This window comes from Callorhinchus milii, unplaced genomic scaffold, assembly GCF_018977255.1.
Source record: "Callorhinchus milii isolate IMCB2004 unplaced genomic scaffold, IMCB_Cmil_1.0 Scaffold3, whole genome shotgun sequence".
NCBI classification, from domain to species: Eukaryota; Metazoa; Chordata; class Chondrichthyes; order Chimaeriformes; family Callorhinchidae; genus Callorhinchus; species Callorhinchus milii.
In genome coordinates, this window is record NW_024704744.1 from 58221897 (window position 1) to 58248564 (window position 26668).

At 39.0% G+C, this 26668-nt stretch overlaps 1 protein-coding gene across 1 annotated transcript in view; it reads left to right on the plus strand.

The window, feature by feature from the left end:
- The first annotated feature begins 3877 nt into the window (after nucleotides 1-3877).
- lyst (lysosomal trafficking regulator) overlaps nucleotides 3878-26668 on the plus strand; it is a 93930-nt gene continuing 71139 nt past the window's right edge. The window contains exons 1-7 of the mRNA XM_042333115.1: nucleotides 3878-4060; nucleotides 4443-4545; nucleotides 13544-13633; nucleotides 17594-19673; nucleotides 21737-22763; nucleotides 23587-23748; nucleotides 26501-26657. Of these exons, the coding sequence (XP_042189049.1) occupies nucleotides 3878-4060; nucleotides 4443-4545; nucleotides 13544-13633; nucleotides 17594-19673; nucleotides 21737-22763; nucleotides 23587-23748; nucleotides 26501-26657 (3802 nt within the window). The remainder of the gene's footprint in view (nucleotides 4061-4442; nucleotides 4546-13543; nucleotides 13634-17593; nucleotides 19674-21736; nucleotides 22764-23586; nucleotides 23749-26500; nucleotides 26658-26668) is intronic.

Below are 26668 nucleotides of genomic sequence, written 5' to 3' on the forward strand. Positions count from 1 at the left end.
ATGTGAGGTGAATTACTTGTATGTTCTAATACAACTATAGTAATGTGTGCTTTTTTGGTGGGTTAATGATGTTTACAAGTAAAATTAGAGTGCCCACCCATTTCGTTTTGATTGAACAGTTGATTGAGTTATCCAGAATATTCTAAACATGTAAACTGGATACCAAATTGCTTTTGAAGTTAACTTAATATGAAGCAGTGATGTGCTTTTATTTGGCATTACTTGCACTGGAATTGTCAATACTGTGATTCTTCCAATAATATCTTTAAAATTAGAAATGGTGCAGTAATCTGGTTTCTTCCAATATTCAAATGTGTTGGCATGTGCTCTTTCTGCTCCTTACATCCTCACTGGCGATGATCATAATTCATCACACTACCTTTCTTTCCTAAGACCTCAAGGATGCAGAACCCTTCACTTCCCTCAATTTTTTTTATCTGTACAATCTATAAAAAAACATGGTGAGCATCACCTAATCACTTCTTCGTGTTATAATTTGATATCTCCATCTTAACCCAGAGTCAAACTGCAGTCAAACTGGACAAGGGGATTTATTTCTCAATTATTTTACATTTTTAAAATATTGATCAGTCCCTTTTTATTGAACAAAATGTATTTGTAATAGAGTATATGCTTACAATTGCATCAAAAACTCCTGTGACAGAAAAGAAAAATGCAATACGTAATATATATAGCCTATGTGGCTGTGGGGTGGGGGAGAGGGGGTGCGTCTGCACAGTCTATTTAGGTGGAGGGACCAAGGTTTCCATACCTGGAGATCTGCTGCCCTTTTATTTACAGGGCGCAGAACAAAGTTCTTAATATGTCATCTGTAAAGTGGAGCACCTTTACAACCTGGAAATATGTTTTTCCCCTTCAAATTTTCTACATTAGTTTTCTGAAGGCTCATGACAGGGTATAACTGTGAGGATTTGGCTTTATAGTGGAGCTCAGTTCTGTCTTCACTCATTGTTCACTTGCACCCCTACATTTGTCACTGAATATAAATGGATGCAGAGAGGTAAGCAAGTGTTGCCCAAGCTCCACAATTCCAACTGGTAGAACTGTGACTCAATGGATAGGGATGTGTATCCAAGCCGTGGGCAGGAGGATGGTGACAATGCTCTCACTATTTCAAGCTGGGTTGTGCTGCTCACCAGGAAGCTTTCAAGAATATCCTGCTATCTGTTATCTACCAGTAAAGACTCAAACATGTCTATTCCAGCTGACTAACTAATGACTTTCCTTCTTGAGAGAAGGTAAGCCAGGTTTCCTCGGGGTTGAATTGGCTTTAAGGTGACATACTCAGCAATAGATTGTTGAAATTGAAGCAACTCTCTGGCAATTTCAGTTGTCCACTTCCAGAGCCAGACAGATCTGTAGTACATCAAAACGTTATGATGGGTCACACTGTAAAAATGACTGTGGTTATTGGATTGCTAGACTGTGCAGGAAGTCAGCTGGTCAGCATCGACTGTTCTTGTGATCATTTCCAACGACTGCTAGATTGCTGTTGACACCATCTTTGACAGTCAGCTGCAAAGCTATGTGCACAAAGCTGGCCAGTCAATGCTGGAAGTCACTGGTTACACTTGTGTTAGATACGCATCCACAGTATAATGGGGTTTGACTATATTTGTTTTCTAAAATGATTTCAATGATATTCATTATCTGGAAGCAGTAAAGCAATATCTAATCTAATCCAAGGTTATTTAAATTAAATGAAGTGGTTACAAATACGCATTTGTAAATGCAGTTATACTTTGAGATATTTACAAATAAGCATTTTTCATCTTTTTAATTTGTGTGTGGAGTTGTTGAAATGGCAACTAGTGAAAACTAGATGTGCAGTGTTGCTTTGTAAATATGCTGACACCACAGTTCAAAATACTTAACCAATACTCGAGTCAGGCAGACAACCTGCAATTAGGATAAGGAGTAGCTAGCTGACTTGACTTCAAGAGGAAGACCTGAATCTGCATCTGCAATCCATTTGACAATGAATTCTAGCGTAATGTCGGCTGACCTTGGAGCAGATGGGCCCCTTTGGCAAAAGGTTTAAAGGACTACGAGCACGATAGATTTTATTCTGCCCCACTCTATGAAACTCCAACCCACAATCCCTCCCCAGTCCACCTTAAGATCTTTGCAACTGTGTTTTTGGTCATCGCCTTTCTCTTTTCTCCCGTTAGCCCTCACCCCCCAACTCGGCCCCTAGTCTGCTCTGTAAAGCTCTTTAATTCATCCTCTTGGCATGAAAATACACCATATAAATGTAAAATTGTTGTTTTAGTTGTTTGAGGAGTAGCACAGTGACTAATCCCAAAATTTTGAATCTGAAATTTTCAGTAGGGTCTGTGGAACTGTAGGATCTAGGATACTCCACATCCAGAATATTGAAAGCTACAGAAGTATATAGAACCTTTCTCTATTTATCTATTAGTTGCTTCAGACTGGGAGATTTTCACTAGTGCTTTATTTTTGTGAATGGAGAATGCATTTTCCATGGAGGGATGTACCCTGTTTACCTAATTCCAGAAAATATTAGGTATAGTTTGCAAGAACCAAATGCATTGGAGTTTAACCAGCTAAAATAGCTTGCCATTACACGGATTGTCTAACCAGCTTCCACTGCTTGTCCAGCTACAATTACTACAGTTAAACAGTTCAAGTAGTTGACAGTTTCAAGAGTTACTCCTGAGTATCTATGATAACAACAACTTGCATTTGTATAGCGCCCTTCACACCAGACGGTGTCTCGGAGCATTTAACAGTGACAGAGCCGATGCGGAGCCGGGGAAGGGGGAAGATGACAGGAGGCACGGTCGAAGAGAAAGGTCTTCAAGTGCAACCTGAAAATGGAAAGAGAGAGGGCACGGTGAATTGATTGAGGCAGAGTTCCACAGCTTCGGGGCGTAGTAGCTGAAATCACAGCTACCAATGGTGGGGCGAAGGGTCCAGGGGAACAGGGAAGAGGCCCAGAGCCAGTTGTGCGGAGGCAGCAGGTAGTAGTGTAGGGAGAGAGCAGGTTGGAGAGATAGGGGGGGGTGGCATGAAGGGATTTCAATACAAGAGTGACAGGGAGTCAATGGAGTTTACAAGGACTGAGTTAGTAGAGGTAGGGAGTTTAGTGCAGATGAAAATGTGGGTGGCGGAGTTATGATAATTAGCAAGCAGCAGCACTATTTTACGAATTTAGTGATGTGCTTTAATTTGCTATTTTTAAAATATATAATTCAAGTCACATTTATTACTGTGAAGAATATCATAATGAGCAGCCTATTTTTCTTTCTTGTTTAGTAAATGAATTTATAAATCATGGATGAAGCAGCACATTTATTAAGTTATAATATGTAATACTTTGATCAATGGAGATGCCCATGTGATATCACATGATGTCATGTGATTTCAACCCTTTTTGATGCCTCAACCCTTTTTGATTTCATTCATTGTGGACAAATGCAAGGGTTATTATTGGAGAGAATTTTTTTTCTAAAAATATAGCTCAATCTTTCTGGGAACATTAAGGTGCTACTATCAACAAACATTATCACATTTCTGAATAAAGTGAATAAAGTGATTTTGTGTGATTATGTAATTCATTCAACAAAGGTAAGTTCACTTTTTGGTAATTTCTGTGAAATTCTTTCCAAGGTGTCACTTATATATATGTGATATCTAACTAGAGGGTGCTGATAAGGTGCTATTTGTACTATTTCTCACACAAGCACTATCATTTTAATTGTATATGAAAGAATCTTGGTATTGGAGGAGGAAAATCTCTTAATTACTGTGAGCAGTATTGTGATGGTCATATGAAGGAAACTTAGTAAAATGTTGTAAAGTGCTTTTTTTCCTCCCTCCCCATAGTTCAGACATGAGCAGTGCTTGTAACACGTTGGCACGGGAATTCCTGACGGATGTACACCAGCTTTGCAATGCTGTGGCCCAGAGGTCTGAGGGTGATGAAGAAGAAAGCCACATGGTTGTTTTAGGAGAATACCTCGTTCAAGGTCGAGGATACCTACTACTTAGCACGCTGGATTCCATAATTGACCAGGTACTGTATTGGAAGCAGTTCATTATTTAAATGACAATAAATGTAACACTTGTTTTCCTTGATTTTCATAGCCATACAATTTGTCTAAGGTGAGAGAAACAAAATGAATGAGTCAGATGCTTCCAGGATTGGTGTCCTAGCATCCTGTTTCTTTATATTTGGTGTATACTCTGTTTTAATATTTAGGCCATTAATTATTCTACTGATTTAATGTAATTTGTTATTGTAATTATTGCTTATTGCATTATAAAAGCTTGAAATGTCTTCATTTAATACGGAATGTTTTAAACTTCAGTTTATATCTTCATTATTCGTTCAAAATTGACCTTTGCACCAGTGGTAATTTCCTGATGCACTGAATAATTTTTAACCTTTGTATTAGCAAAATGAGAAACTTTCATCAAAACCCTACTGCAAGAATATGAGAAGCAGCGATAACATTTCTGTTGTTGGTTCTAGCAAAAATACTCTTGGAGTGCAGTACAGTATAATAATAATAATCCTTGCATTTGATATAGCGCTTTTCACGTCGGGAGGACGTCCCAAAGCGCTTCACAGAGCACACTGTAAAGTGAATTGACAGTAGATTTGTGAGCGAACGCGGCAGCCAATTGCGCACAGCAATGTCCCACAAACAGTCGTAGATTGAAAATGACCAATTTATTATTGTTTTGGGTTTTGGAGGGATTATTATTAGTCTCTGTGTGGAGTAAGGAAACTTGCCCAAGGTTTCACCCTCTGCCTGGAATTGAACTCAGGTTTCCCGCTTGCAAAGCGAGTGCTCAAACCACTGAGCTACAGGACTCCACAGTATTTGCTAATGATACAAGGCAACTCCATTATTAGGGTCACAAATTTGCTTATAATACTGGCGTGCTTTAGACCTGGAAGGAAGTGCATTTCACGTCATCTTCATCGATTCGTAGAAGGAACAGTTCAGAAACAGACCGTTCAGTCCATCTGGCTGGTCTTTATACGCCACACAAAAGTCTACCCTATATTCTATCCCTAGTCACATATTCTGGCTTTCCCCCCACCCATTTCCCTCAACTTTATTGTCTCCTAACCAGTCTTTTTAACGCGCACATGGTGGCCACTCCCAACATCTGACTGTGGCAGAGAATTCCACACTCCAATCACTCTCTTTGTGAAAAGGTTCTTCTTAATCCCTGTTCTGGACCTCCCAGTTCTGATTTTAAAACTATGCTCTCTGATTATAAATCTCCTAACCACTGGAAATAATCTTACCCTATCCACACTATGTAAGCCTCACGTCATCTTATATATCTGTCATATCCCTCCTCAGCCTTCTGAGCTCGAAAGAAAAACGCCCCAGTTTATCAAGCCTTTGACTATAACTGCATTTTCTCATTCCAGGGAAATTTTCTCTGTACTGCCTCCAATGCCTTAACATCTTTCCTATGATGCTCACAGTATTCCACTGTGGCCTGACCATCATTTTGTACAGATTCAACATGACCCCTTTATCCTTTTACTCAATTCCCCTAGCACCTTTCACACCGCCTCCACTTCGTCACGGCCAACGGCTTCTCCTCCAGCCCCGCACTGTCTCATGAGGTGTTCCTCAGGGCTCTGTCCTTGGTCCCCTCCTCTTCACCCTCTACATGCTCCCCTTTGGTGACGTCATCCGCAGACATGGGGTAAATTTCCACATGTATGCAGATGACACTCAACTCTATCTCTCTGCCTCCACCCTCAACTCCAGGACTACTGGCGTCCTGACCGACTGCCTGTCCGACATCGTCCTGGACGAGGGCCAACTTTCTCCAACATAACGTCAGCAAGACCGAGGCCCTCCTGATTGGCTCGCACCAGCCCCTCCGCACCTCAGGCCCTGGCAGCATCAGCCTCCGCGGCTGCACACTCAGCGTCACTAAGCCAGTCAGGAACCTGGGTGTCTTGTTTGACCCTGAACTGTCCTTTCTCACCCACATCTACGCCATGACCGCACTGCCTACCACCACCTCCGCAACATTGCCAGACTCCGCCACTGTCTCACCCTCAGGCTGCCGAAACCCTCACCCACGTATTCGTCAAGGCTTGATTATTGAAACTCCCTCCTCATCGGCCTTCCTAACTCTTCCCTTCACAAGCTGCAGATCATCCAAAACTCTGCAGCTCATGTACTGTCACGCACCAGGCTCCGCGACCCTATCATTCCCACCCTCGCCCGACTCCACTGGCTCCCCATCCCCCAGAGGATCGAGTTCAAGATCCTTGTCCTCACTTTCAAGGCCATCCATGGCTTTGTCCCCTCCAACCTCTCTGACCTGCTGATTCCCTACCAACCTCATCGTTCATCGGGCTCCAGCCTGCTCCATGTCTCCCACCTGACCTACCCTACCATCGGTGGCCAGGCTTTCAGCCTATCTGCCCCCACACTCTGGAACTCCATCCCACAGTCCCTTCACCTCGCTTCCTCCCTTGTCTTCTTCAAGGCCGGTCTCAAGACCCTTCTCTTTGACCGTGCCTTTGGTCTCCTTCCCACCTCTCTGCCTTCCCTCAGGGCTTGGGCCCTGACACCTGACTGTTCAGCGCCTTGGGACATTCTCCTGACGTGAAAGGCGCTTTACAAATATAATTTGTTATTGTTGGGTCACTGCCTTCTGTAACCTGTAAATCTGTACTCTTATATCCCTCTGTTCTTTAACCCCTTTAGGATTTGCCACCTTTAAGTTATTGAACATAGGTTCTTCCTATGTTTTTCCTTCTGAAATGAACTACCTCACACGTTTTTCATTGAACTCCATCTACCATTTGTCTGCCCATTCAGCCATTCCATCAATATCTACCTGTATTTTATTTTGACCCTCCTCAGTATTCACTATTCCCTCTACCGTTGTATCTTCTGCAAACTTTGAGATTTCTCCCTCTATTGCTAGGTCTAAATCATATATATACATGGTGAAAAGTAGTGGTCCCAGAACAGATCCCACAAAAGTATTTTCGCCCATGAAATACACACTCAATGCACTTTACAGTAAATCCTGTGCTAATAATAATAGTCCTAATAATCCTTGCATTTGATATAGTGCTTTTCAAGTCGGGAGGACATCCCAAAGCGCTTCACAGAACACACTGTAAAGTGAATTGACTGTATATTTGTGGGCGAACGCGGCAGTCAATTGCGCACAGCAATGTCCCACAAACAGTCGTAGATTGAAAATGACCAATTTATTATTGTTTTTGGTTTTGGAGGGATTATTATAAGGCTCTGTGTGGAGTAAGGAAACTTGCCCAAGGTTTTGCCCTGACTGGAATTGAACTCAGGTCTCTCACTTGCAAAGCGAGTGCTCTAACCACTGAGCTACAGGACTCCACAATGATGTGCTTTGAGACGTCTCGATGATATGTTCTGCCCTACAGATATGTTATCCCTGAGGAATGCCACTCACCACTTCCTGTCCAGCAATTTGGCTATTTTTTTTTACAAACTAGTTGTAACGTAGGGTCTAATATTTTGCACCGAACATTGTGTTATAATGGGTTTGCTTTGTAATTGACAAAATAAGTAAATGATCTATATAATGGACTTTGTATAGAGTTTCAGTTGTCTGAAAGAGTATGATAAATATTACTGGTGGAAGATTGCAAAGCTTGCTGGGGTAATACCATTGCAGCAATAAAATCCATCGCATGTCGAGTTTGCATACTAAAATTAAATGCTATCCCAATTTTAATATCTCTTAAATAAAGTCAGCCTTATGCCATGTGTCCTAACACCTTAGGACGGTTATTGGGCAGATTGGTTCTGATTCCTTATGGATATACTGTACCATCAAAAGAAAAATTACGCTGAATGAAAACCCGTCTCTCTAACCTCCCTTTGTCTTACTCATTTTCTAGCCAATTGATGGTATGGGAATTACATTGCTAGAGTTTCCCAAGTTACTCAGTCTCTCAGTGCTGTAGTGGACTTTAGAGGATATTGAGGAGCGTGGCATACATGGTACTCTCAATTGTTTTATTTACTCACAAGAAAGAGAATCAGGTTAGGGAGAGTACACTAAGCTACAGGCGATATAATATCTTGTGGGGGGTGGTGGGGGGAACTTTTGCATTTGATGTTTTATTCAGTGTAGTGCACTAAAAATGATTTTAATGTTGAAAAACAAATTATTTGACCTTTTGTCCTTTTGTTAAGGTTACAAGTCTGAATTTAACAAATAGCTTCTTGATTAACCACCATGCAGTAACTTATCCTTTATCAATTGCCTTTCAGTTTGTTTAAGTTTATTTTGCTGACATTGCATCAGCTTGCTAATACCTCGTCAGTTTCTGGCCACACAGCGGTTAATGCTGGTTATTTCATTGATTTCTCTGCAAATCAGTGAAAGTTTTTTGTTTAATGAATGATCCAAAATGCGTTGCAAGTAATATATTCTACATAAGCTTGCTAATGCTAAATTGGTAATTTAATGAAGCCTTTTAAAGTAGTCATCCCAATAATGTTGTTGCTTAAAATTGCAGCAATGATCTAAACCTTTTTAAAATTGCCTCAAAGTTGTACATTTAGTAAAACTAATCTGTTGAGCTTTCAAGTAATTTTTCAATTGCCACTGAACCTTTTAGTGGAGAAATAAGATTGGAGTGTCATAGCATCTCTAATTAATAATCTATTGGTTGCATTTTTAATTCAATGGGACTTGGGCAGACGTATGGCTTAGACGATTATATGATTTAAACAACTCAGACTTATGTGAGTTTATGACATGTAATAAATATTGGTTTTGCAATTGAATGTTTTTTTTAAACTTGGGTTTAATTTTATTCTTACCCAAAGTGGCATTCACATAGTGAAATCAGGAATTCAGGGCAACTTCATATTCTTCTACTATGTTATGCCGGCAAGTCATCATTAGAAGCAATGTATCATTCTTTAAAAAAAATAAACTATGGAATTGATTGTGACATTTATTTTGAAGTTCTTATGATAGAATTGTCCAAATTTAAAACTATCCCTCTTATTTAAATTGTACCAAATTACCCATCATGTTACATGGTGTATGGTTTACAGTAAACGTCACAGGTCATAATGGTTGGGACCTTACCTTTAATATGATTTATGAGTTAAGTCAAACTTGCATAGAATATAAACTCTTAAATATGATTTATACAGATCAGACTTATGTGAGTTTTACTCTATGCACGAGACAAGGAAATTGTAGTATCTAAGTTTTACAATATTTGTCATTATACAGTGAATTTCAGATTACACAACTCTGATTTTGGAGCAGAATGACTAGAACCAAATGAATTTGTGTCAGTAACGCCTTTTAAGATTATGAATTCTTTTTATAAAAGGTTTGTATGTCAAAATTGATTCTTCTGATTTGGTAATACTTTACTGTTTTTCTAATGTATGATGAAAGGCTTATAGATCTAGATGTATGTAGAATTGGACAGTGAATACTACTAACTTAAAGGGTATATTGTCTGGAAGGAAAGGAAACAGTTTTTTTTTCACCTCAATTTCTTTATGGTAAGATCAGTATTGGTTTAATTTAAGGCTTACAGTACAATTCACATAATAAAAAGTTATTGATGAATCTTGCATTTTTTACAATTAAATGCATCTTTTGTGCATAATTATGTTAGAAATCTGTTCAAATACTTTGAACATTGGAATTCTGATGACACAGCACATAGTTGCACCAAGATGTAACTTTGCACTGGCCGTTCTCATCAGTATGTTCCTGATCCTGGACGGATTGCTTTTGCTGAACAGAGTCTAGGTGCTTTCCCAATAAGCCATTTATATTACAGTTTGTCTGCTACTAGCTGCCTTTCTTTCAACTGCTACTGCCTTCCAAGTTTTTTTGTAATCAATTTTCCAAAGAAAGGAAGGTAAGTAGCCCTTTGTACTGACTATCGTGTCTTTGTAAGGTGAGCTGTCAGCTTGACCCTATATAGCAGCAATGTAGTTTTTGCAAACTCTTCACTTTCTCTGAGGATGATTCATTACCAGAAATTAAAATTTTGACTTGCAAGTTGGAAAATTATGTGCATTCATGAGCTTTTATATGTAGAATTGCTTCTAAGTTGTATTAGTGCTTTCAATTCTACCCTTCAGCCTTTGAGTACTTCAGAGCCAGATCTACTTAATCCAGTTCTACAGCATGCTGCAAAATATATTCAGCATTAAGAGTGGAGAATTTACAAAGACTGCACCTCCCAGCAGCTGGGTCAAGAGTGAAATTGTTTGAGTTTTTTGTGAATTTTTTTGCTTATCAAGGTAGCTAATATCATTGTATGGAACAGAAGCCTTTTTCTGATTTTGTCATCCATTGTTTGGGATCAAACTCCGATGGTCAGATATGGCATGATGAGATGCAAAGTAAAACTGCTTCTGCTCTGTTTCAAATTGTGCCTTAAACCCAACTTCAGAAAAGCACCCTTATACAACAATACAATGTTTAATTTTTTACACTAGCCATCTTATTATAAATTTCAAACAGTTGTAGCATTTCTCAGCTCCCGACAAACATTTTGGATTACAAATTTAGATTGGAAAGTCCATTGGACCTGAAGGATTATCCATCAGTGGAAGGGGAGTAAGTCGGATCTCCTTGGAGCTGTGTTGGCTCCAAGGTGAAGTATTTATAAGAGCATAAAAAATGCTAGATGAAAGAAGACCAAGGTCCATCTAGTTCGCCTTCCACCTCCCTGGCAGTCGCATGCACATATGTCCCAAACTACCTATGTGCTACATCCCATCATGTTATTTCCTAAACGAAAACGTATCTGATCTGTGTTTGAAGGAATCAACATTTCCTGCTTCAACCATCTCCCTCGGGAGCCTGTTCAACAGGTTCACTGTTCACTGAAATAGTGATTGCGTACATTTGTTCTGAATTTACCCCCTTTCAATCACATGCTATGTCCTGTGGTTCTAATATTCTGGACAAGTTGAAACAGCAACTTGGCAACAGAATGTCAGAATCGAGTCAAGTTACCGGTAGGGGTCTCCAAGCCTTGCCTCTTGCCAATCTGCACCCAATACGCTTCAGAATTAGGTAAGTAGGGTGTGTCCCTTCAAGGAGAGAGTCTGATTCCATTTTGTTCAATCCATTCCAGCCGTGTAGATGGCATACACATGTAGAACTTTGCCTGGTTTGGGTCGTCTTCAATGTGGTGTTGGATTTCTGAATGCCACAAACAAGGCTGTCCAAAAAAACTCCACACTACAACAACTTGCACTTATGTAGCATGTCTTAGAGTGCATTACAAGGATGGGGTTGGATACTGAGCATCGAGAGGGGGAGGTGGCTATAAGTGTATTGGAAGAGGTATATTTGAGGTGGTAATTAACGAAAAAAAGGGGGCAAGACACAGTGGTAGAGAGAGAAGTTCAAGGGCATAGTAACTGAAGACTTGGTTGCTGATGGTGGCACAGAGAAGGGGATGCGCAGCAAGCCCGAGTTAGTTGTATAGAGTAGGCAGATGGAATAGTAGGGTGGGAGAAGGAGCGCCTAAAAGTACCTGAAGTGTGGGTAGAAAGATCTAAATAGAATAATAATCCTTGCATTCGATATAGCGCCTTATCACGTCAACGAGACATGTCAAAGCGCTTGACAGATTTGACTGTTTATTTTGTGGGCAAAATGTGGCAGCTAATTGCGCACAGCAGTGTCCCACAAACAGTCGTGGATTGAGTGACTATTATTATTACCCCAGAAAAGCAATCCGCCAATCAACTAACATTCGGGTTCCTACTTACTGCTAGGTAAACAGTGGCGTGTGGAATAAGGAAACTTGCTCAACATTTCGCCCTCCCCAGGATTCGAACCCATGTCCTCTCTCTCGCTTGTGAGGCAAGTGCTCTAACCATTAAGCTTCAGGACTTCATAAATAATAATAATCATCCTTGCATTTGATATACAACAACAAGTTGCATTTATATAGTGTCTTTTATGTTGGAGGACGTCCCAAGGAGCTGGACAGTCAAAGGTTTGCATTCGAGGGTTGGATTCGGGAGAAGTGGCAGCCAAGGGTTTGGAGGAGGTAAATTGACTGAAGGCGCGGTCAAAGAGGAAGGTCTTGCGGCGGACCTTGAATTTGATGAGGGAACGGGAAAGGAGTTCCAGAGAATGGGGGCAGAAAGTTTGAATACCCGACTGTCAATGGTGGGGCGGGCAGGGTGAGGGATGTGAAGCAGGCCAGTGCCCGCTGAAGAGAGCGAGGGGTAGGTTAGTAGGATTTTAGAAGGTCACAAGTAGGGTGGACAAGACAGAAGAGGGATTTAAAAGTGAGGACAAGATTCTTGAAATCTATCCTCGAGGGAATAGAGAGCCGGTGGAGCCAGGTAAGGATGAGGGTGATAGGCTTGCGGAGCCCAATGTGGGAGAGGACACAAGCTGCAGAGTTCTGAACGGTCTGTAGCTTATGGATGGAAGAGTTGGGAAGTCCATTTTAGAGAGTTGGCGTAGTCAAGCCTGGATGTGACGAAAACATGGATAAGAGTTATGGATATAGCGCCTTTTCATGTTGGGAGGATGTCTTCACAGGTTTTACTGTGAAGTATGGTGATTATATATTTTGTAGGTAAATGTGTCAGTCAATTTGCATTTAATATAACGCAATATATATAATATATGTTATCTTAAAACATGATTGTCAATAAAAATCATCTGCAAAACATACAAATACAGTGAAAATTGCTATTATCTCATGCACAATTGTGAAGGAGAACACAAGTTGCTTTGTAAACCGTACCTTTAGCAAATTTGATAGCTTACCAGGATGATATGGGCTTTATTCTGAAGAAGAATACATTGTAGGTTAGAAAAAAATTAAATGAGTACAGTTTTGAGAAGAATTGTGTGTGAGATAAACCTATGTTTGATAACAGGTTTCCCTTCCAGTGCTGCCATGTATGTCTTCCCTCCTCAAATAATGTTCAGAATAATCTTTTAGGCACAAAAATATTTTTATTATCGATTTCTTCTGTTAGGGTCAGCCATGTTTTAAAATGTGATTAATGAAATCATGATTTTATTATTTGATATTGCTGTTTAATGTTTACTGTGTAGTAACCTCAGACCTCATGGCAGCACTTAAATTAACTAGAGTATGTTAGTTGTGTTCATGTGCCTTATTGCTGCCTTTTTCAGAACATACATTATTTGCTTTTAATTTTCACCTAATGGCTCTCTTCTCCCCCTAGTGAGGAATTCTCTTCAGAAGAAAGGTTTGTACTGCCTTGTTACTTGTGGAAGCAGTCACAGAGAAGTGTTAAATACCAGCAGTATTTTCTGATTGAATGGTCTGCAAAAGGATTGCGTCTGATTGTGACTTGAAATCTTTGCAGGCAAATGGGTGAATGCTCACTTTGAATACTTCAAGTGATCTTTAACTTGTCCAAAATGTAATGGATGCATCAATTAGTCGGAATTGATGAGAATGAGGAAAGCTTGCATTTTGATTTGACTACTCATATCTGTGGATTTTATTTTTTGTCAGGAATTGACTGCAGGGAAGAACTTCTTACTCTTTTGCTGTCACTTCTCCCCCTTGTTTGGAAGATACCTGTTCAAGAAGAGAGAGCTCCAGGTTTGTCTTATCATTTTCTTAATATTTAAAAAAAATCTTGTTCCATTAGTGAATAAAATGTATGTAGAACTTGTCACAGATCCTTTCTTTTTTAAAAGAAACCGTTGTGAGAGTTTATTTGTAGGATTTCTGCAAACAACTATTAAAAAAGGAATAAATATTTTATACATATTTTACTAGTTTCAAACTATATTTAATATGTCCTCGTGTGTGCATGCATATGGCAAAAGAACATGTATATAATTCAGTTGAATTTAGTACTCTTATTTGCTGAATTTGTCATTCTTAAAAGAATTCAAATATAACTATTTGGAAAATTATTTTTATATTTATGCCTTACTTGCTAAAACCTTAATTAGTGAATGATGTATGGATTAAAGTGTCTCAAAGCTGTTTATAGAGAGAGGGGGTGAGAGATAATTGATTTATTAGTAAACCCAGTTTTTACATTTAAAGAAATTAAATGATTACCCGTGATTCAGTTGATGTCTGCGTCCCTGAGCACAGGGTGGAATTTCTTTTGCTAAAGATCCTGCTCACGTCTATTATCCAGTACCACCCCCTACCTCACCAGTTTTAAAGTATACATTGTTTATTAATACGTCAGACTTGGCTGTGGTGCCTCCATAGTCAGATAATTTGCTATTGTGATTGCACATGAAGAGTAAGTGTTTCGGTACCCTAGTATGAGTTGGTGGCTTTAGACTAGAAAGGGAGAAAGTTGTAGAAATGTTTCTCATTATTCAGTTGTGATTCTTACATCTATTCATTTAAGACTCCATAAAATTGCAATCTTTTGAAATACTGTACATGCTTAGGATTGTGAATGGCAAACATTGAATTTTCATTTGATGTTTATTACTTCTCAAAATAGAAATAAGCCATAATCTCTGGATCAATTTTAATATTGGTAACAATGAATTGATATTCTACACTGACTTTTTTTAAAAAGAAGTTCAGTTACCTTCACCTACTAAAATTACATTCCTTTCCACATCAGCTATTCGTTTTCTGTTTATAAATAGTTTTCACAGCAATGTGTTTAATTTTTGAAGAATCGTTACTAACTATATCAACTCTGAATGATCTCATCAACCAGTCAGGGACATCATCAGGAGTGTGTTAAAGCTTGAGGCATAATTTTAGTTTAGAAGATAAAACTTATAAGAAATGTATTTAAAGAATGTGGAACACGTAATCACAAGGGCAGCAATTGTATGTGTTTGTCTGTGTCCACAATTTAGCTTGTTTTTTTAATACAAATTTCTACAGTACTTTGAAATAATGAGATCACTTGCCAAAAACATTTATAACACAGTATAATTTTGCAACCGTCCCTTCTCCTCACTTCCTGGATTGTCTGGTCTGCCAACCACATTAAATTGCAGCTGCCGACTTCACCAGTTCCAGCAAAGTATAAATAAAGTTGTACTGTTGCCTTCAACTGTGCTAACTGCCATAAGCTTAGGTGGGTCTTAAACCTACTTCTGGATGCAAAGTGATGATTCCATTCACAAATGCACAGTTTTTGTGTGGATTTCTGCCTGCATGTCAGACTCCATCCACCTCATTAGCAGCCAGAGCATATTGCAGATCTACTTCTGTTTGAACCAGTTGTGCATTACCCAGGAATATGAATTGGACAACAGCAATTTGCATTGATATAGCTACTTTAAATAGTATGATGTTATTGAAGATCTTCAAAAAGCCTGCGGAGCAAAGGAGAGAAAGAGAGAAAAGGAGACAAATTTGAGATTGTTGGTCAAAGAGATTTGGGGAGGAGCATTCCAGGGAGTAGGGTATATTGACTGATGGCTTGGTCACTGATGGTGGAATGGAGAGAGAGGAATAAATAATAGATTAGACACAAAAGAGCCATGATTTCCCATCTGCTTTGACCCTGGCAGAGATTAACATTGATTTTTTTTTTGCTTTACTCCTATTCCTTTTGGCTATCAGAATTTTGGCCTTAGCAAGTCTACATTTTAGCAAAAAAAAGGTTCCCAAGTTTTATTGCTGGTAATTTGAATTGCAAGTTCTTTTTGGTAAAAATATTAAATATATCAGAAACATTAGGCACTGCATTGCACCAATAGGAGGGAAGTCATACAAATTGCAGTTCATCAAGGCACTTTCTGATTTCTTAATTAAATTACTAATCACTTAAATAATGTGCATGCACTGCAGTGGTCAGTTTTATGTTAAGCTTCAATTTAGCTAATGTAGAACTTGATGCTTAAAATTGAATCAGATCGTCTGTCTACTATGGATTGTGTTTATTAAGATAATTAGGAACGAAATGATAAGGATTAAGACCACAAAATAAATCTCCTTTATGTTCTCATCTTCTAATTTATTATTGGATAAATATACAATTTAGTGGACTGAAGGTCATTGCAATCCATCTGCCATTCTGAATGTGGATAGCTATATTAATGCACTCACATTGAAGATAGAGGTTTTTTTTAATAGTTGTGAAATATGTGGGGGATATCCTGCATGTAACTTCAAAACATCAATGCTTAATTAGCTTAATTATAATGTCTTTTTGTGTCTGTCTATTCATATATTAATTCATAAATTCTGCTCTACAACTGGGATTCTGGGATAGTTGTGTGACTTAATTTTTCTCTGAAATGTGTGCATTACTTTTATGGCTGCATGCATGCTATCCCTTTGAGTCCCATTGCACTGTGAAATGCATTCCCAGAAATATTTTTTGCACTGAATTTCGCCCTATTTCTGCCATTTTGTGATGAAGAATATGTGAAATACATGAAATAGAATTGAGTGTGAGAGGAGGAAGTAGTAAAAAAAAAGGCAAGAAATTAAGGTAGGAGCAAAATGAGAAACCATATTTATTTGTGGCTTCAGCAATGATCTGTGCAGGATCAGCCTATAAAACTGGTTGAAATTCTGGAAATGTGTCAGTAAAGGTCTGCTTGTTTGCCTTTATTTTGTGCTGGTTGTACAGCACAGCCAAGTTCAGTTCACAGCATCCTTCACTGAGTCCAGCATATGGCAAGAGGCTGACTGCTAAACCAGTTGGAAATAAGAAGTCTGGACCACACAACCAGATGCTTAAGAAGCTCAACAAGCCACTTAGTTAGAGCAAGGGGGGATTACCACAGCAAACTGGAGAATACAAACATCCAACAGACTCCAGAATATCCACTTTACAATTGGGGCCATCCCTATGGTCTCAGACTACCTCTCTCGCACAGGCTGAAACTTCATACAAACTGCCCAACCCTTAGTATAGCCTTTGGAACACAGGCTGTTTACTTGTACCAAATGGGTATACAGTGATCATAAGTGACAGAGTTAACAGAAGCCAATAGGGAAGAATCATTGCCCCCAGGAACCTCCTGCCCACAGATTGGACACGCATAAAAAAAATTTAATTTTGTTGTTTATTCGTGTGCAATAATTCCACTGGGTGCAAGTGTGGAATGTGAAATTTTAATTCTGTTTCAACAACAACAAAATTACATTTATAGAGCACTTTTCAAGTCGGGAGGACGTCCCAAGGCGCTGGACAGTCAGCGGTCAGGATCCAAGCATGGGGTAGGGGTGAGGAAAGGCAGAGAGATGGGAGGGCGACCGAAGGCACAATCGAAGAGGAGGGACTTGAGACCGGCCTTGAAGGAGGCAAGGGAGGAAGCGAGGTGAAGGGACTGTGGAATGAGTTCCAGAGTGTGGGGGCAGAGAGGCTGAAAGCTCCGCCGCTGATGGTAGGGCGGGTCGGGCGGGAGACATGGAGCAGGCCGAAGCCTGCTGAACGGAGGGAGGGACTAGGTTGGTAGGTTTCAAGTTATAATGATGCTGTTGCCAAGTTAATGTGCCATTTTTATTTTGACTAGGATTGTCTGCTTATGTACCTGCAGATTTATTTGTTAAAAATCTGCTATGTTAATGCATTGGGTATAATGGCTTGTTATAATTTGCTTTGTTTCTTAGAATATAATCTATCTGCATTAGAAGACCTCTTGTTTACCAAAGAGAGCAAGAATCCTAAATCTCAGGAAAAGCCAGCTGGCACTCCAGATGGAAGCTCTGTTTGTTCTGCTCAGGTACCATCAAGACTTAGCACCAGCAATTGGAAAACCAGGCGACAACGTAAAAGCACCCAACGTTATTCTTTGAAGGATGCCAGAAAAACCCAGCTTTCCACATCAGATTCTGAGGTCAATTCTGATGATAAGAGTTCAGTCATGATTAGACAAAGACGACAGCAGACTTTACATCCATTTGTAATGAGCCAGCAAAGAGAAGACTATGGGTCCTCCAGGGGAAGCCTTCTTCCAACTATAAGCGTTGAAGAGAATAGAAAGAGTTTAGAATGTAGTGATCAATCTATTCCTTTACAAGATTTGGATATGGAGGTGTTGACTGACTCAGCAGCATTGTCAATTTTAAATAAGATGGAAAATACTCCATTTGATCTCTGTCATGTTTTGTTGTCTTTATTAAGAAAAGTTTGCAAATCTGACATGGCCTTAAATCACAATCCAGCATTAGCAGCAAGTGTAGTGCCTACATTAACAGAGTTTTTAGGTGGATTTGGGAATTGCTGTAATGGTAATGTACCAGAAAAGGAAGAAGTAGCTCCAGGCTGGACAGAAGAACCGGTAGCCTTGGTTCAGAGAATGCTTTTAAGAACTGTATTGCATCTGATGTCAGTTGATATTAATTGCAGAGATAATATGCCAGATACGCTAAGAAGAAATATTACAGATTTGCTTAGGGTAACATTAAAGATCAAGAGTTGGGTTGAAAAACAACCTGATCCTTTTGCCCCGAGGCCAAAGACAACTCTGCAAGAGGTCAGGGAAGACTTTTCTTTCTCAAAGTCTCGCAACAAAGAATTGCTGGTGCCGGAATTACTTGAAGTGGTTTTACAAATCTTAATTTGTACGCTGCAAACAGCATCCTCAAATCCCTTCTTTTTCAGTCAAGCCATGGACCTCATTCACGAATTTACACAACATCACGGCTTTGAGCTGTTTGAAAGTACGCTGCTTCAAATGGAAAAGTTAGTCACAAAGGATGAACCAAAGTTTAGTGAGGCAGCACAGCATATCAAAACCCTGCTCAATAGTATCATGAAAATAATTAGCACAATCAAAAAAATTAAATCAGAGCAGCTTCATCATTCTGTCTGTACACGCAAGCGACACAGACGATGTGAATATTCTCAGTTCATGCATCACCACAGAGACCTTTCTGGCCTCCCAGTGTCAGCATTCAAGAGTCAGCAGTGTAATAATCCCTTTGAGGAGACATTGGATGGAGAAATATGTTATCCTGAACGTTGTTGCTGCATTGCAGTTTGTGCTCATCAGTGTCTACGTATGTTGCAGAAAGTTACCTTAAACAGCACCAGTTTGTGGATTTTATCAGGTATTCATAATGTGGGAATTTGCTGTTGCATGGACCCAATGTCTGTTATTGCCCCCATGCTTTATACCATAAAATCGCAAACTTTAAAAGCCTATCAGCAGCGCATCTTGAGTATTCTGACTAAGTTGATCCTTGAGCAACTTGGGGGTGGAGAGGTTTCAGAAAAAATTAAACAAGCAAGTTGTAATATCTGCACTGTTGACAGCGGCCAAGTATCAGATACTACAGAAACTCTGCAAGGTGGCCTCACAGACATCAGCCCTCCATCTAACCTTACCAGTCCTATTTATAGATCAGAAGGTATTCTGCCAACTGGAGGATCCCACAACATAATGTGGAAGTGGGAGGCCTTGGAAGCCTATCGAGATCTTCTCTTTATTGATGACGGGCAATTGAGTACACAGGTTGCTGGCCATATATGCCAATTGATCCAAAAAGGAAATGCTGTAGTTAAGTGGGAGCTTTACACACGTATCTTCAATTCTGTCCTTCAAAGGGGAGTGGAACTGTCTCATCACGCACAGCAACTAGGGGTAACGACAGCCTGTACTCATGTGTGTAGCTATCATAGTAAATGCCTGTCTCAAGATGTCCTTCAGCTTCACCTGCACACAATTCCATCACTGTTTAAATCCAGGTTAGTAAATATTGTCCTTTTTTAAATTTTTTAATGGTAACCTATGCAATAACAGTAGATTTTATTTATTTGGTAATTAGATGTCTGTAGCAGAAGCTGAAAGGGGAAATATAAAGATAGTCCATTGGTGCTTCAGGGGAAAAATTATGGAAATGTTTTTATTTTAGCCATGATGACTTATATGAAATGTTTGGGCATGCTCAAGTTACAATGGCTAGCTGGTAGCACCCTTTATTTTTGAATCAGACCATTATCAGACCTCAAGAAAAAAAAATTGGTCACTTCAATCCACGACTGTTTGTGGGATACTGCTGTGTGCAATTGGCTGCTGCGTTTCGCCCACAAATATACAGTCAATTCACTTTACAGTATATTCTGTGAAGCGCTTTGAGACGTCGAGAAGACATGAAAAGTGCTATTATCAAATGCAAGGATTATTATTATTATGGGTTCTAGCTCCATGTTGTGACTTTGAGTTTGTCTTCTTGACTGACACTCCATTGCAGTACTGGGGGAGTGCTGCTTTGTCAAAGGTGTCATGGATGAATTAATAGAAGTCCCATCTACTTGTTTAAGTGGGCGTTAAAGATCTTATGTCACTAATTGAAAACAGAAGGGAGGTTCTCCCAGTGTGCTGGCAACTAATCCTTGAGATGAGATTCATCACTTCTTGGCTGTGTGCAAATTTGGCTGCCATTTAGCCTACGTATGCATAGTTACTACACTTTACAAAAGTTCTGAAGTGCTTTCAAACATTACGATGATATATGATATCAAATGCTGATATAATTAATCACAGCTCCATTAACAAGGACTGCCAATCTTGGGAGATAACATAGAAACACACGAAGCAAGCTCATGTCATTTTGTGCTTGAGTTAAAGGTAGAGTGGGTGAAAACATTAGTTTCTATATATCTGTGCTACATGTGATCTGAGTGCTTGATGTTAATAGTGATAAAAGTAGGGTTTCCATTTGCCTGAAATATTTTGCTTTAGCACAGGTTCTTAAAGCAAAATTGGCACAATGTATGAATCACATAATTTCATATTGAATATTAATTCAATATAAATTTTAAAGAAAATGAAGGCAACAAATGTCTTTTGCTGAATAGGCTGTACCATATTCAGTTTAATGGCTTATTTGAGATTATTATTAGGAAAAATGTATTTTTTTAAAAAAATCTAGAAGATGCATAAAATTAGGCCACTTTGGAGGCATGAAATTGCTACAGTTAAGATAGCTATGAGCGATTTGAAACATTATACAATAAGCTTTTTTTGGAGTTAATGGGAAGATTGGTTTCTGGGAAATAAGCTGTTTTGATCAGAAATAAAGCGAAGTTCAGTAAATGGTGTTTTTGTCAACCGAAGCAAAGAGTTATTGCTGATGTGATGATTTGATAATGGCGTAATTGAGGTAATTACAAAAATTAAGATTTAATTCTGTTGTCAGATTTTAGAAGTTTGAGAATATATGTTCAGTTTTAAGAATTTTAAAAAGGAGAGCCTTAAATGAGTACTTTATATTTAAAATATTCTCTCATCTTTGGCGAAAGAAAAGAATATTATATGGTGGAAAGTACTTTTAACTATAGAGACTAATCATTGGTGTTCTCTTACCCAGAGTGAGTTTGATGATTTTCATGAGTGAGAAAGCCTGTATCCTCAGTGGAAGCTGGCACTTCATATTTGCTAGTATCAGCCAAACCTCAGAAAAATATGATATTAACTGGGTAATTCGGCTTTCTCAGACAGTAAAGAGGCGTGTGTGTGGTCATACCACCTTGATACAGGTTTCTACAATGCGTTTGTCTTTTGAATAAGTGAATTGGTCCCCAAATCTTGGTTTATAAATGGTAAGCAGGGTAAGCAGGGACAAAATAATGAACTTCAAGGCAACAAATTCAAGGTTATTTTCTATTAGGTGTGTTTATTTTATGTTGCATAAATACGAGATTGCATATAAGTAAATAAATTGAAGATACTAATTTAAGATTAATTATTTTTCAGTTCTTTGACAAACTTAATTTTAAAAAAATTAAAATTTGTTTCTTTTCCACAGGGTAGTCAGAGATCTATTTTTGAGCTGCAGTGGATTAAATCAGATGACTGAACTAATTTATCTAGACTCTGTTAGGTCCTGCGCGCTGAAAGTGTTTGAAACCTTGATCCTGTGTCTTGGCGATCAGAAGATTGATGTAACAATGCAAGGTCAGGAAAGAAAAGAAGATGAGGAATCTGTTTTGAATCCCAATGACACTACAGATACCCATCAAAATACCCTGCATAAAATTGAGATGCAGCAAAGTCTGAGTAAGTTTTATGCTGAACTGAAAGAATCGTATCCAAAAAAGAAAAAATCTAAAACTACTGATACTCATCTAAATGTAATAAACTTATTTCTTTGTGTTGCATTTCTGTGCGTCAGTAAAGAGACTGAATCTGATCGTGACTCTGCCAATGACTCTGAAGATACTTCAGGTTATGATAGCACAGCAAGTGAACCTCTGGGTAACCTACTTCCCCACTTATCACCCGACAGTGTTACTTTACCTTCAAAAGAGCAGATAAGACAAGCATCAGATGTATGGTCTGCTTGCCGTTGGATCTACCTGAACAGCGTAGTGTTTCGGAAACAGTTCTATAAACTTGGTGGCCTGGAGGTATCTCGAAGACTGATGGTGATGATTATTCAGAAGTTGTCCAACATAAAGAAAGAAAACAAAAATAATATAGTTACATGTTGTGAAAATCAAAAAGAATTAAATACGGAGTCTTCTAAATCAAGTTCAGTGATTACACAAGATTTGTCAGACGTCAATACTAATGAAGAGTCTTTTAAACCAGAGACTGAAGATATTGAAGAAACAACGATTGCAGGCCAGTTGGATGAGCAAGGAGTTTCACACCGTTTTACTTCTGAAGATGATGTAACAGCCAGAGAGTGTGATCTTCTCAGGGTCCAGGACCAAAGTAAAACATCAGATGAGGAATGGGCACTCCAGAGCATCAGGCTGTTGGAAGCTTTATTAGCCATCTGTCTTCATGCTTGTATTTCTGCTGAGAAAGATTCAGAGTCACCTTTACCGGTACAGTTTTTTATTTAGTTTTTGGTGGGTTTGTGGCATTGCTGACTACACCAATATGCTCACTTCACCTCTTCTACGAAAACTCTATGGCTTGTTCGACTTCCAACTTTCCTCCAATCAGTAAATCTCCCACTCTCAGTTTTCCTCGTCTTCTTAATCTCACTCATCTCCACACCTCCTCTCTCCCCAGGCTGCCAAGACCCTCTATCTGCAGACCATGCAGAACTCTGCAGCCTGTGTCTTCTCCCGGACCATACTCCATCACCCTATCACCCCCATCGTGCTCAGCTTCACTGGCTCCCATTCCCGAGCGATCAAATTCAAGGTCCTCGCATTCAAATCTCACCCTGGCTTCAACCCTCCCTAAATGCACCTTCCTACAATCCTACCAATCCAGCTGCTCCCTCCACTCAGGCTTGCTCCATACCCTCCACCCAATCCAACCCACCATTGGCGGTTTAAATTTCAGGCAGTCTAATCCCGGTCTCTGGATCACCAGGGGAGCCAAGGAAAGATGGGAGTGATAGACTCATGGAGTCTAATGCAGGAGAATACAGGCTACGGAGTTCAAATGTAATCATCACAATACGTTTAAGATGTGTTAAAGCTGGCATTTCAAAAAAAAAAGCCTTGTTGCCCATTCCAGTGTTTGCGTTCTGCATTCAGCTAGGTGTCACAGTCGAGCTCTTCGACAATGGACTTACAATCCAATCTAAGTTAACATTTGTTTAATGTTTCACATTGGGAGAGCATCCCAAGACGCTTGCTTGTAAGATGTGACTAGAACAACCATTGTGAAAATTGCATGCACTTTTTTTTTCAGGACTTTTCTGTGGATGAGCTCCTGATTGAACTGCGAGATCTCCTGGTTCATGCTGCTATTGTTGATTCTCATTTGGCTATGCCTCTCTTTGATTCCTTACAACACGTGTGTTTGGGAGGAAGTTCTATGGATGACTATTCTGCTGAGCAAGAAAGAAAAAAGGTGAGTTAACCTGTATTATATTAATTTTTCATTGCAAACCTGTCAGTTTTCAAATTTGTTACTGTAATTCATTGTGAGTGAATCTAAAATCCTCTTAAATAATTGAATTTTGTAAATACATTTTCTCATTGCGGCATTCCTATGCCAAGAGGACTAATAGCTCATGATTGGAAGGTGTGCACTACCAGCAGAACCTCTTCTACCCCTCCCCCAAATTTGTACCCAAATTCCTGTTATTGTAAACACGAATTAAGTATAATAAGTAATGTGTCCAGAATTTGCCATATACAAAACAAATTTATACTTATAGTAAAGCTCACATACGTTATATCAGTCAGAACCGTAACATTTAATATGACTTACACAAAGTCCAAGTTATAGGTAAACTATCAATAATCTTTCATGCGATTGCGTAATTCATTGCAGCCAGTAAGTGTACATGCAGTTCGTCACTGCAGCTGGTAAGTGCATGCCATGACGTCAAGATTACGCTTCCCACGATTCATTGCATCTTGACCTGTCGCCGTATGCGGACTTATCGGCAAGTATTAGAATAGCATTGAGTCGCAAAAAATTAAGTTCTTCTGTGCATGCAACGACAGGTCAAGACTACGTTTCCCACGATTCAGTGCAGCCATCTGGTAATTGTGCATGCATCAACTGGTCAGGACTTAATTTCCTGCAATTCAATGCAGTCGGTAAGTTGGGGTAATGGAGAATAGGGGAGTGGCGTTACGAGTTAGATGATTAATACAACTAGTGCAAAGAAATCTAGGTGTCTTTGATAGGAAACTGAATGGGACGCGGATGCATGTACAACTTAGGCGATAATGCGATTTATAATTTTTATAATTATACGATTTATAATCGTATTATGTGGAGTCCTGTAGCTTAGTGGGTAGAGCACTCGCCTTACAAGCGAGAGATCTGGTTTCAATTCCAGGCAGGGTGAAATCTTGGGCAAGTTTCTTTACTCCACACGCCTAATAATAATCCCTCAAAAAAACAATAATAAATTGATTATTTCAATCCACGACTGTTTATGGGACACTACTGTGCACAATTGGCTGCCGCGTTTCGCCCACGTATATACAGTCAATTCACTTTACAGTATGTTCTGTGAAGCGCTTTGAGACATCTAGAAGATATGAAAGTGCTATATCAAATGCAAGGATTATTATTATTATAAAGATAAGACTTATGTGAGTTTTACTGTATATAGCGCTTCACGTCAGGAGGATGTCCCAGGGCGTTTAACATTCCTGGCAGAGTATCACAGTGTTATCTCATTCTGCTGACTTCAGTTTACCAAAGGTTAATGTACTGTATCCTCATTAACTGTCAGATCTGGATTTCTCTACATCACATCTTTTTGTTTGCTATTTTTTGTATAAAATGTACATTACTTGTGAGGACAGACTATTATGTAAACACTTGGGAGATAAAATTTAGCTGAAATCAATCATTCTAATGCCCCAGTTGTACTGCATATCAACCTAAGAACAATATGAGTAGGCAGAATTAAGTTATTATGCTGCTCAAGCAAAGCAACAATTTTTGATTATATTACTAACTGTTCTCTGAGCTCCAAGTCAAAACTATAAAGATTGCTTTACCTTGATTGGTGTTCAACCAGAGTATGTGCAAAGGGTTATGAGCCTTCCTCACTGTTTATGCTCAACTGAATCCCACAAAGATTACTTGCAATTCTAGCATTTGTCTTTGGTAACTCTTTATCTTAATAATAATGCATCAGTAGTTTAGAATTGCAGTGTGAAGAATTGCAGTGTGAAGAATGTCATTACCCTCTAAAGAATAGAGACTTTATACCATTTGCAGTTATGTTTCAGATTTTGTGGTTTCAAGTCTAATATACAGACATAACTACACTATTTTCAGTTGGATCATGTGCCTGTTGGTCTTCAACACTGAATTCCTTGGTAGCATTCAAAATTTACACATAGATTCTACAATTTACTATCTATAGGAACGAACAGTAAACTGTCCTGTAAGAAGTTATACAGTAACGTTCTTACAGGACAGTTTGTGTTTAGCCATCTTCAGTATTAGTTTAATATGCAGGAATGTTTGTTGTGACAAATTTTAAAATCGCTAATATCAGTTTGAGTGACTGTTCAGCAACTTCCACATTCCTAGTGTTCTTTCCGAGGCTCACTTAAATGCAGCTGCATCTTACCAACAGGGTGAGATAAGTCTTTTAAAATAAAGATAAGATGAGGCAACATTGTTATGATTTAGGCCAATTGGTTGATACCATTTGTGTAATTGTAACAGCAAGTGAGATAATATTTTTCTCTGCTTCCAAATGTTGTCACTGTGTGTCTATTGTTTTCCCAATTAAATTTAAGTGTTCACACTTCCCTTTCTATTACAATGTTATTTAGGGATATGAAACTTGGCAATATAGTATTCTAAGACTGCATTCTGATGCACCTTCCTACTTTGCTACTTGGAATAACTGTTTCTCCTGGAAACCTGTATTATGCTTCCAGAGATTCCCCTGGTCTCATTCACCTTACCATTGATCTCTCGACATAAGTTCAAGTGTCGTGATTTCTCCTGCTCTTGCAGTGAGAATCAGAGTGAAGAAATTCCCTGCTTTGAAGCCATCTTATTTTCATCATAAGTAATCTAGAACAGTTAGATTTTGCGTATTAAAATCACATCAGTCAGCACCACATGTACCTCATGATTTTAAAGATTTATTTTAAACCTTTCTATTGTGTTACAGCTGCAGAAGGTGAATGGTGAGTCAGTTTTACAACCAAGTGATCTTTCAGAAGAGACTGAAGAACCACAGTGTTACAACATCACTCTTTTTGCAGAAGAGGAAGGTTATGAGGCTGATAGCGAAAGTAACTCAGAGGCTAGTACAGATGACGAAGAAGGTAAATTTGTT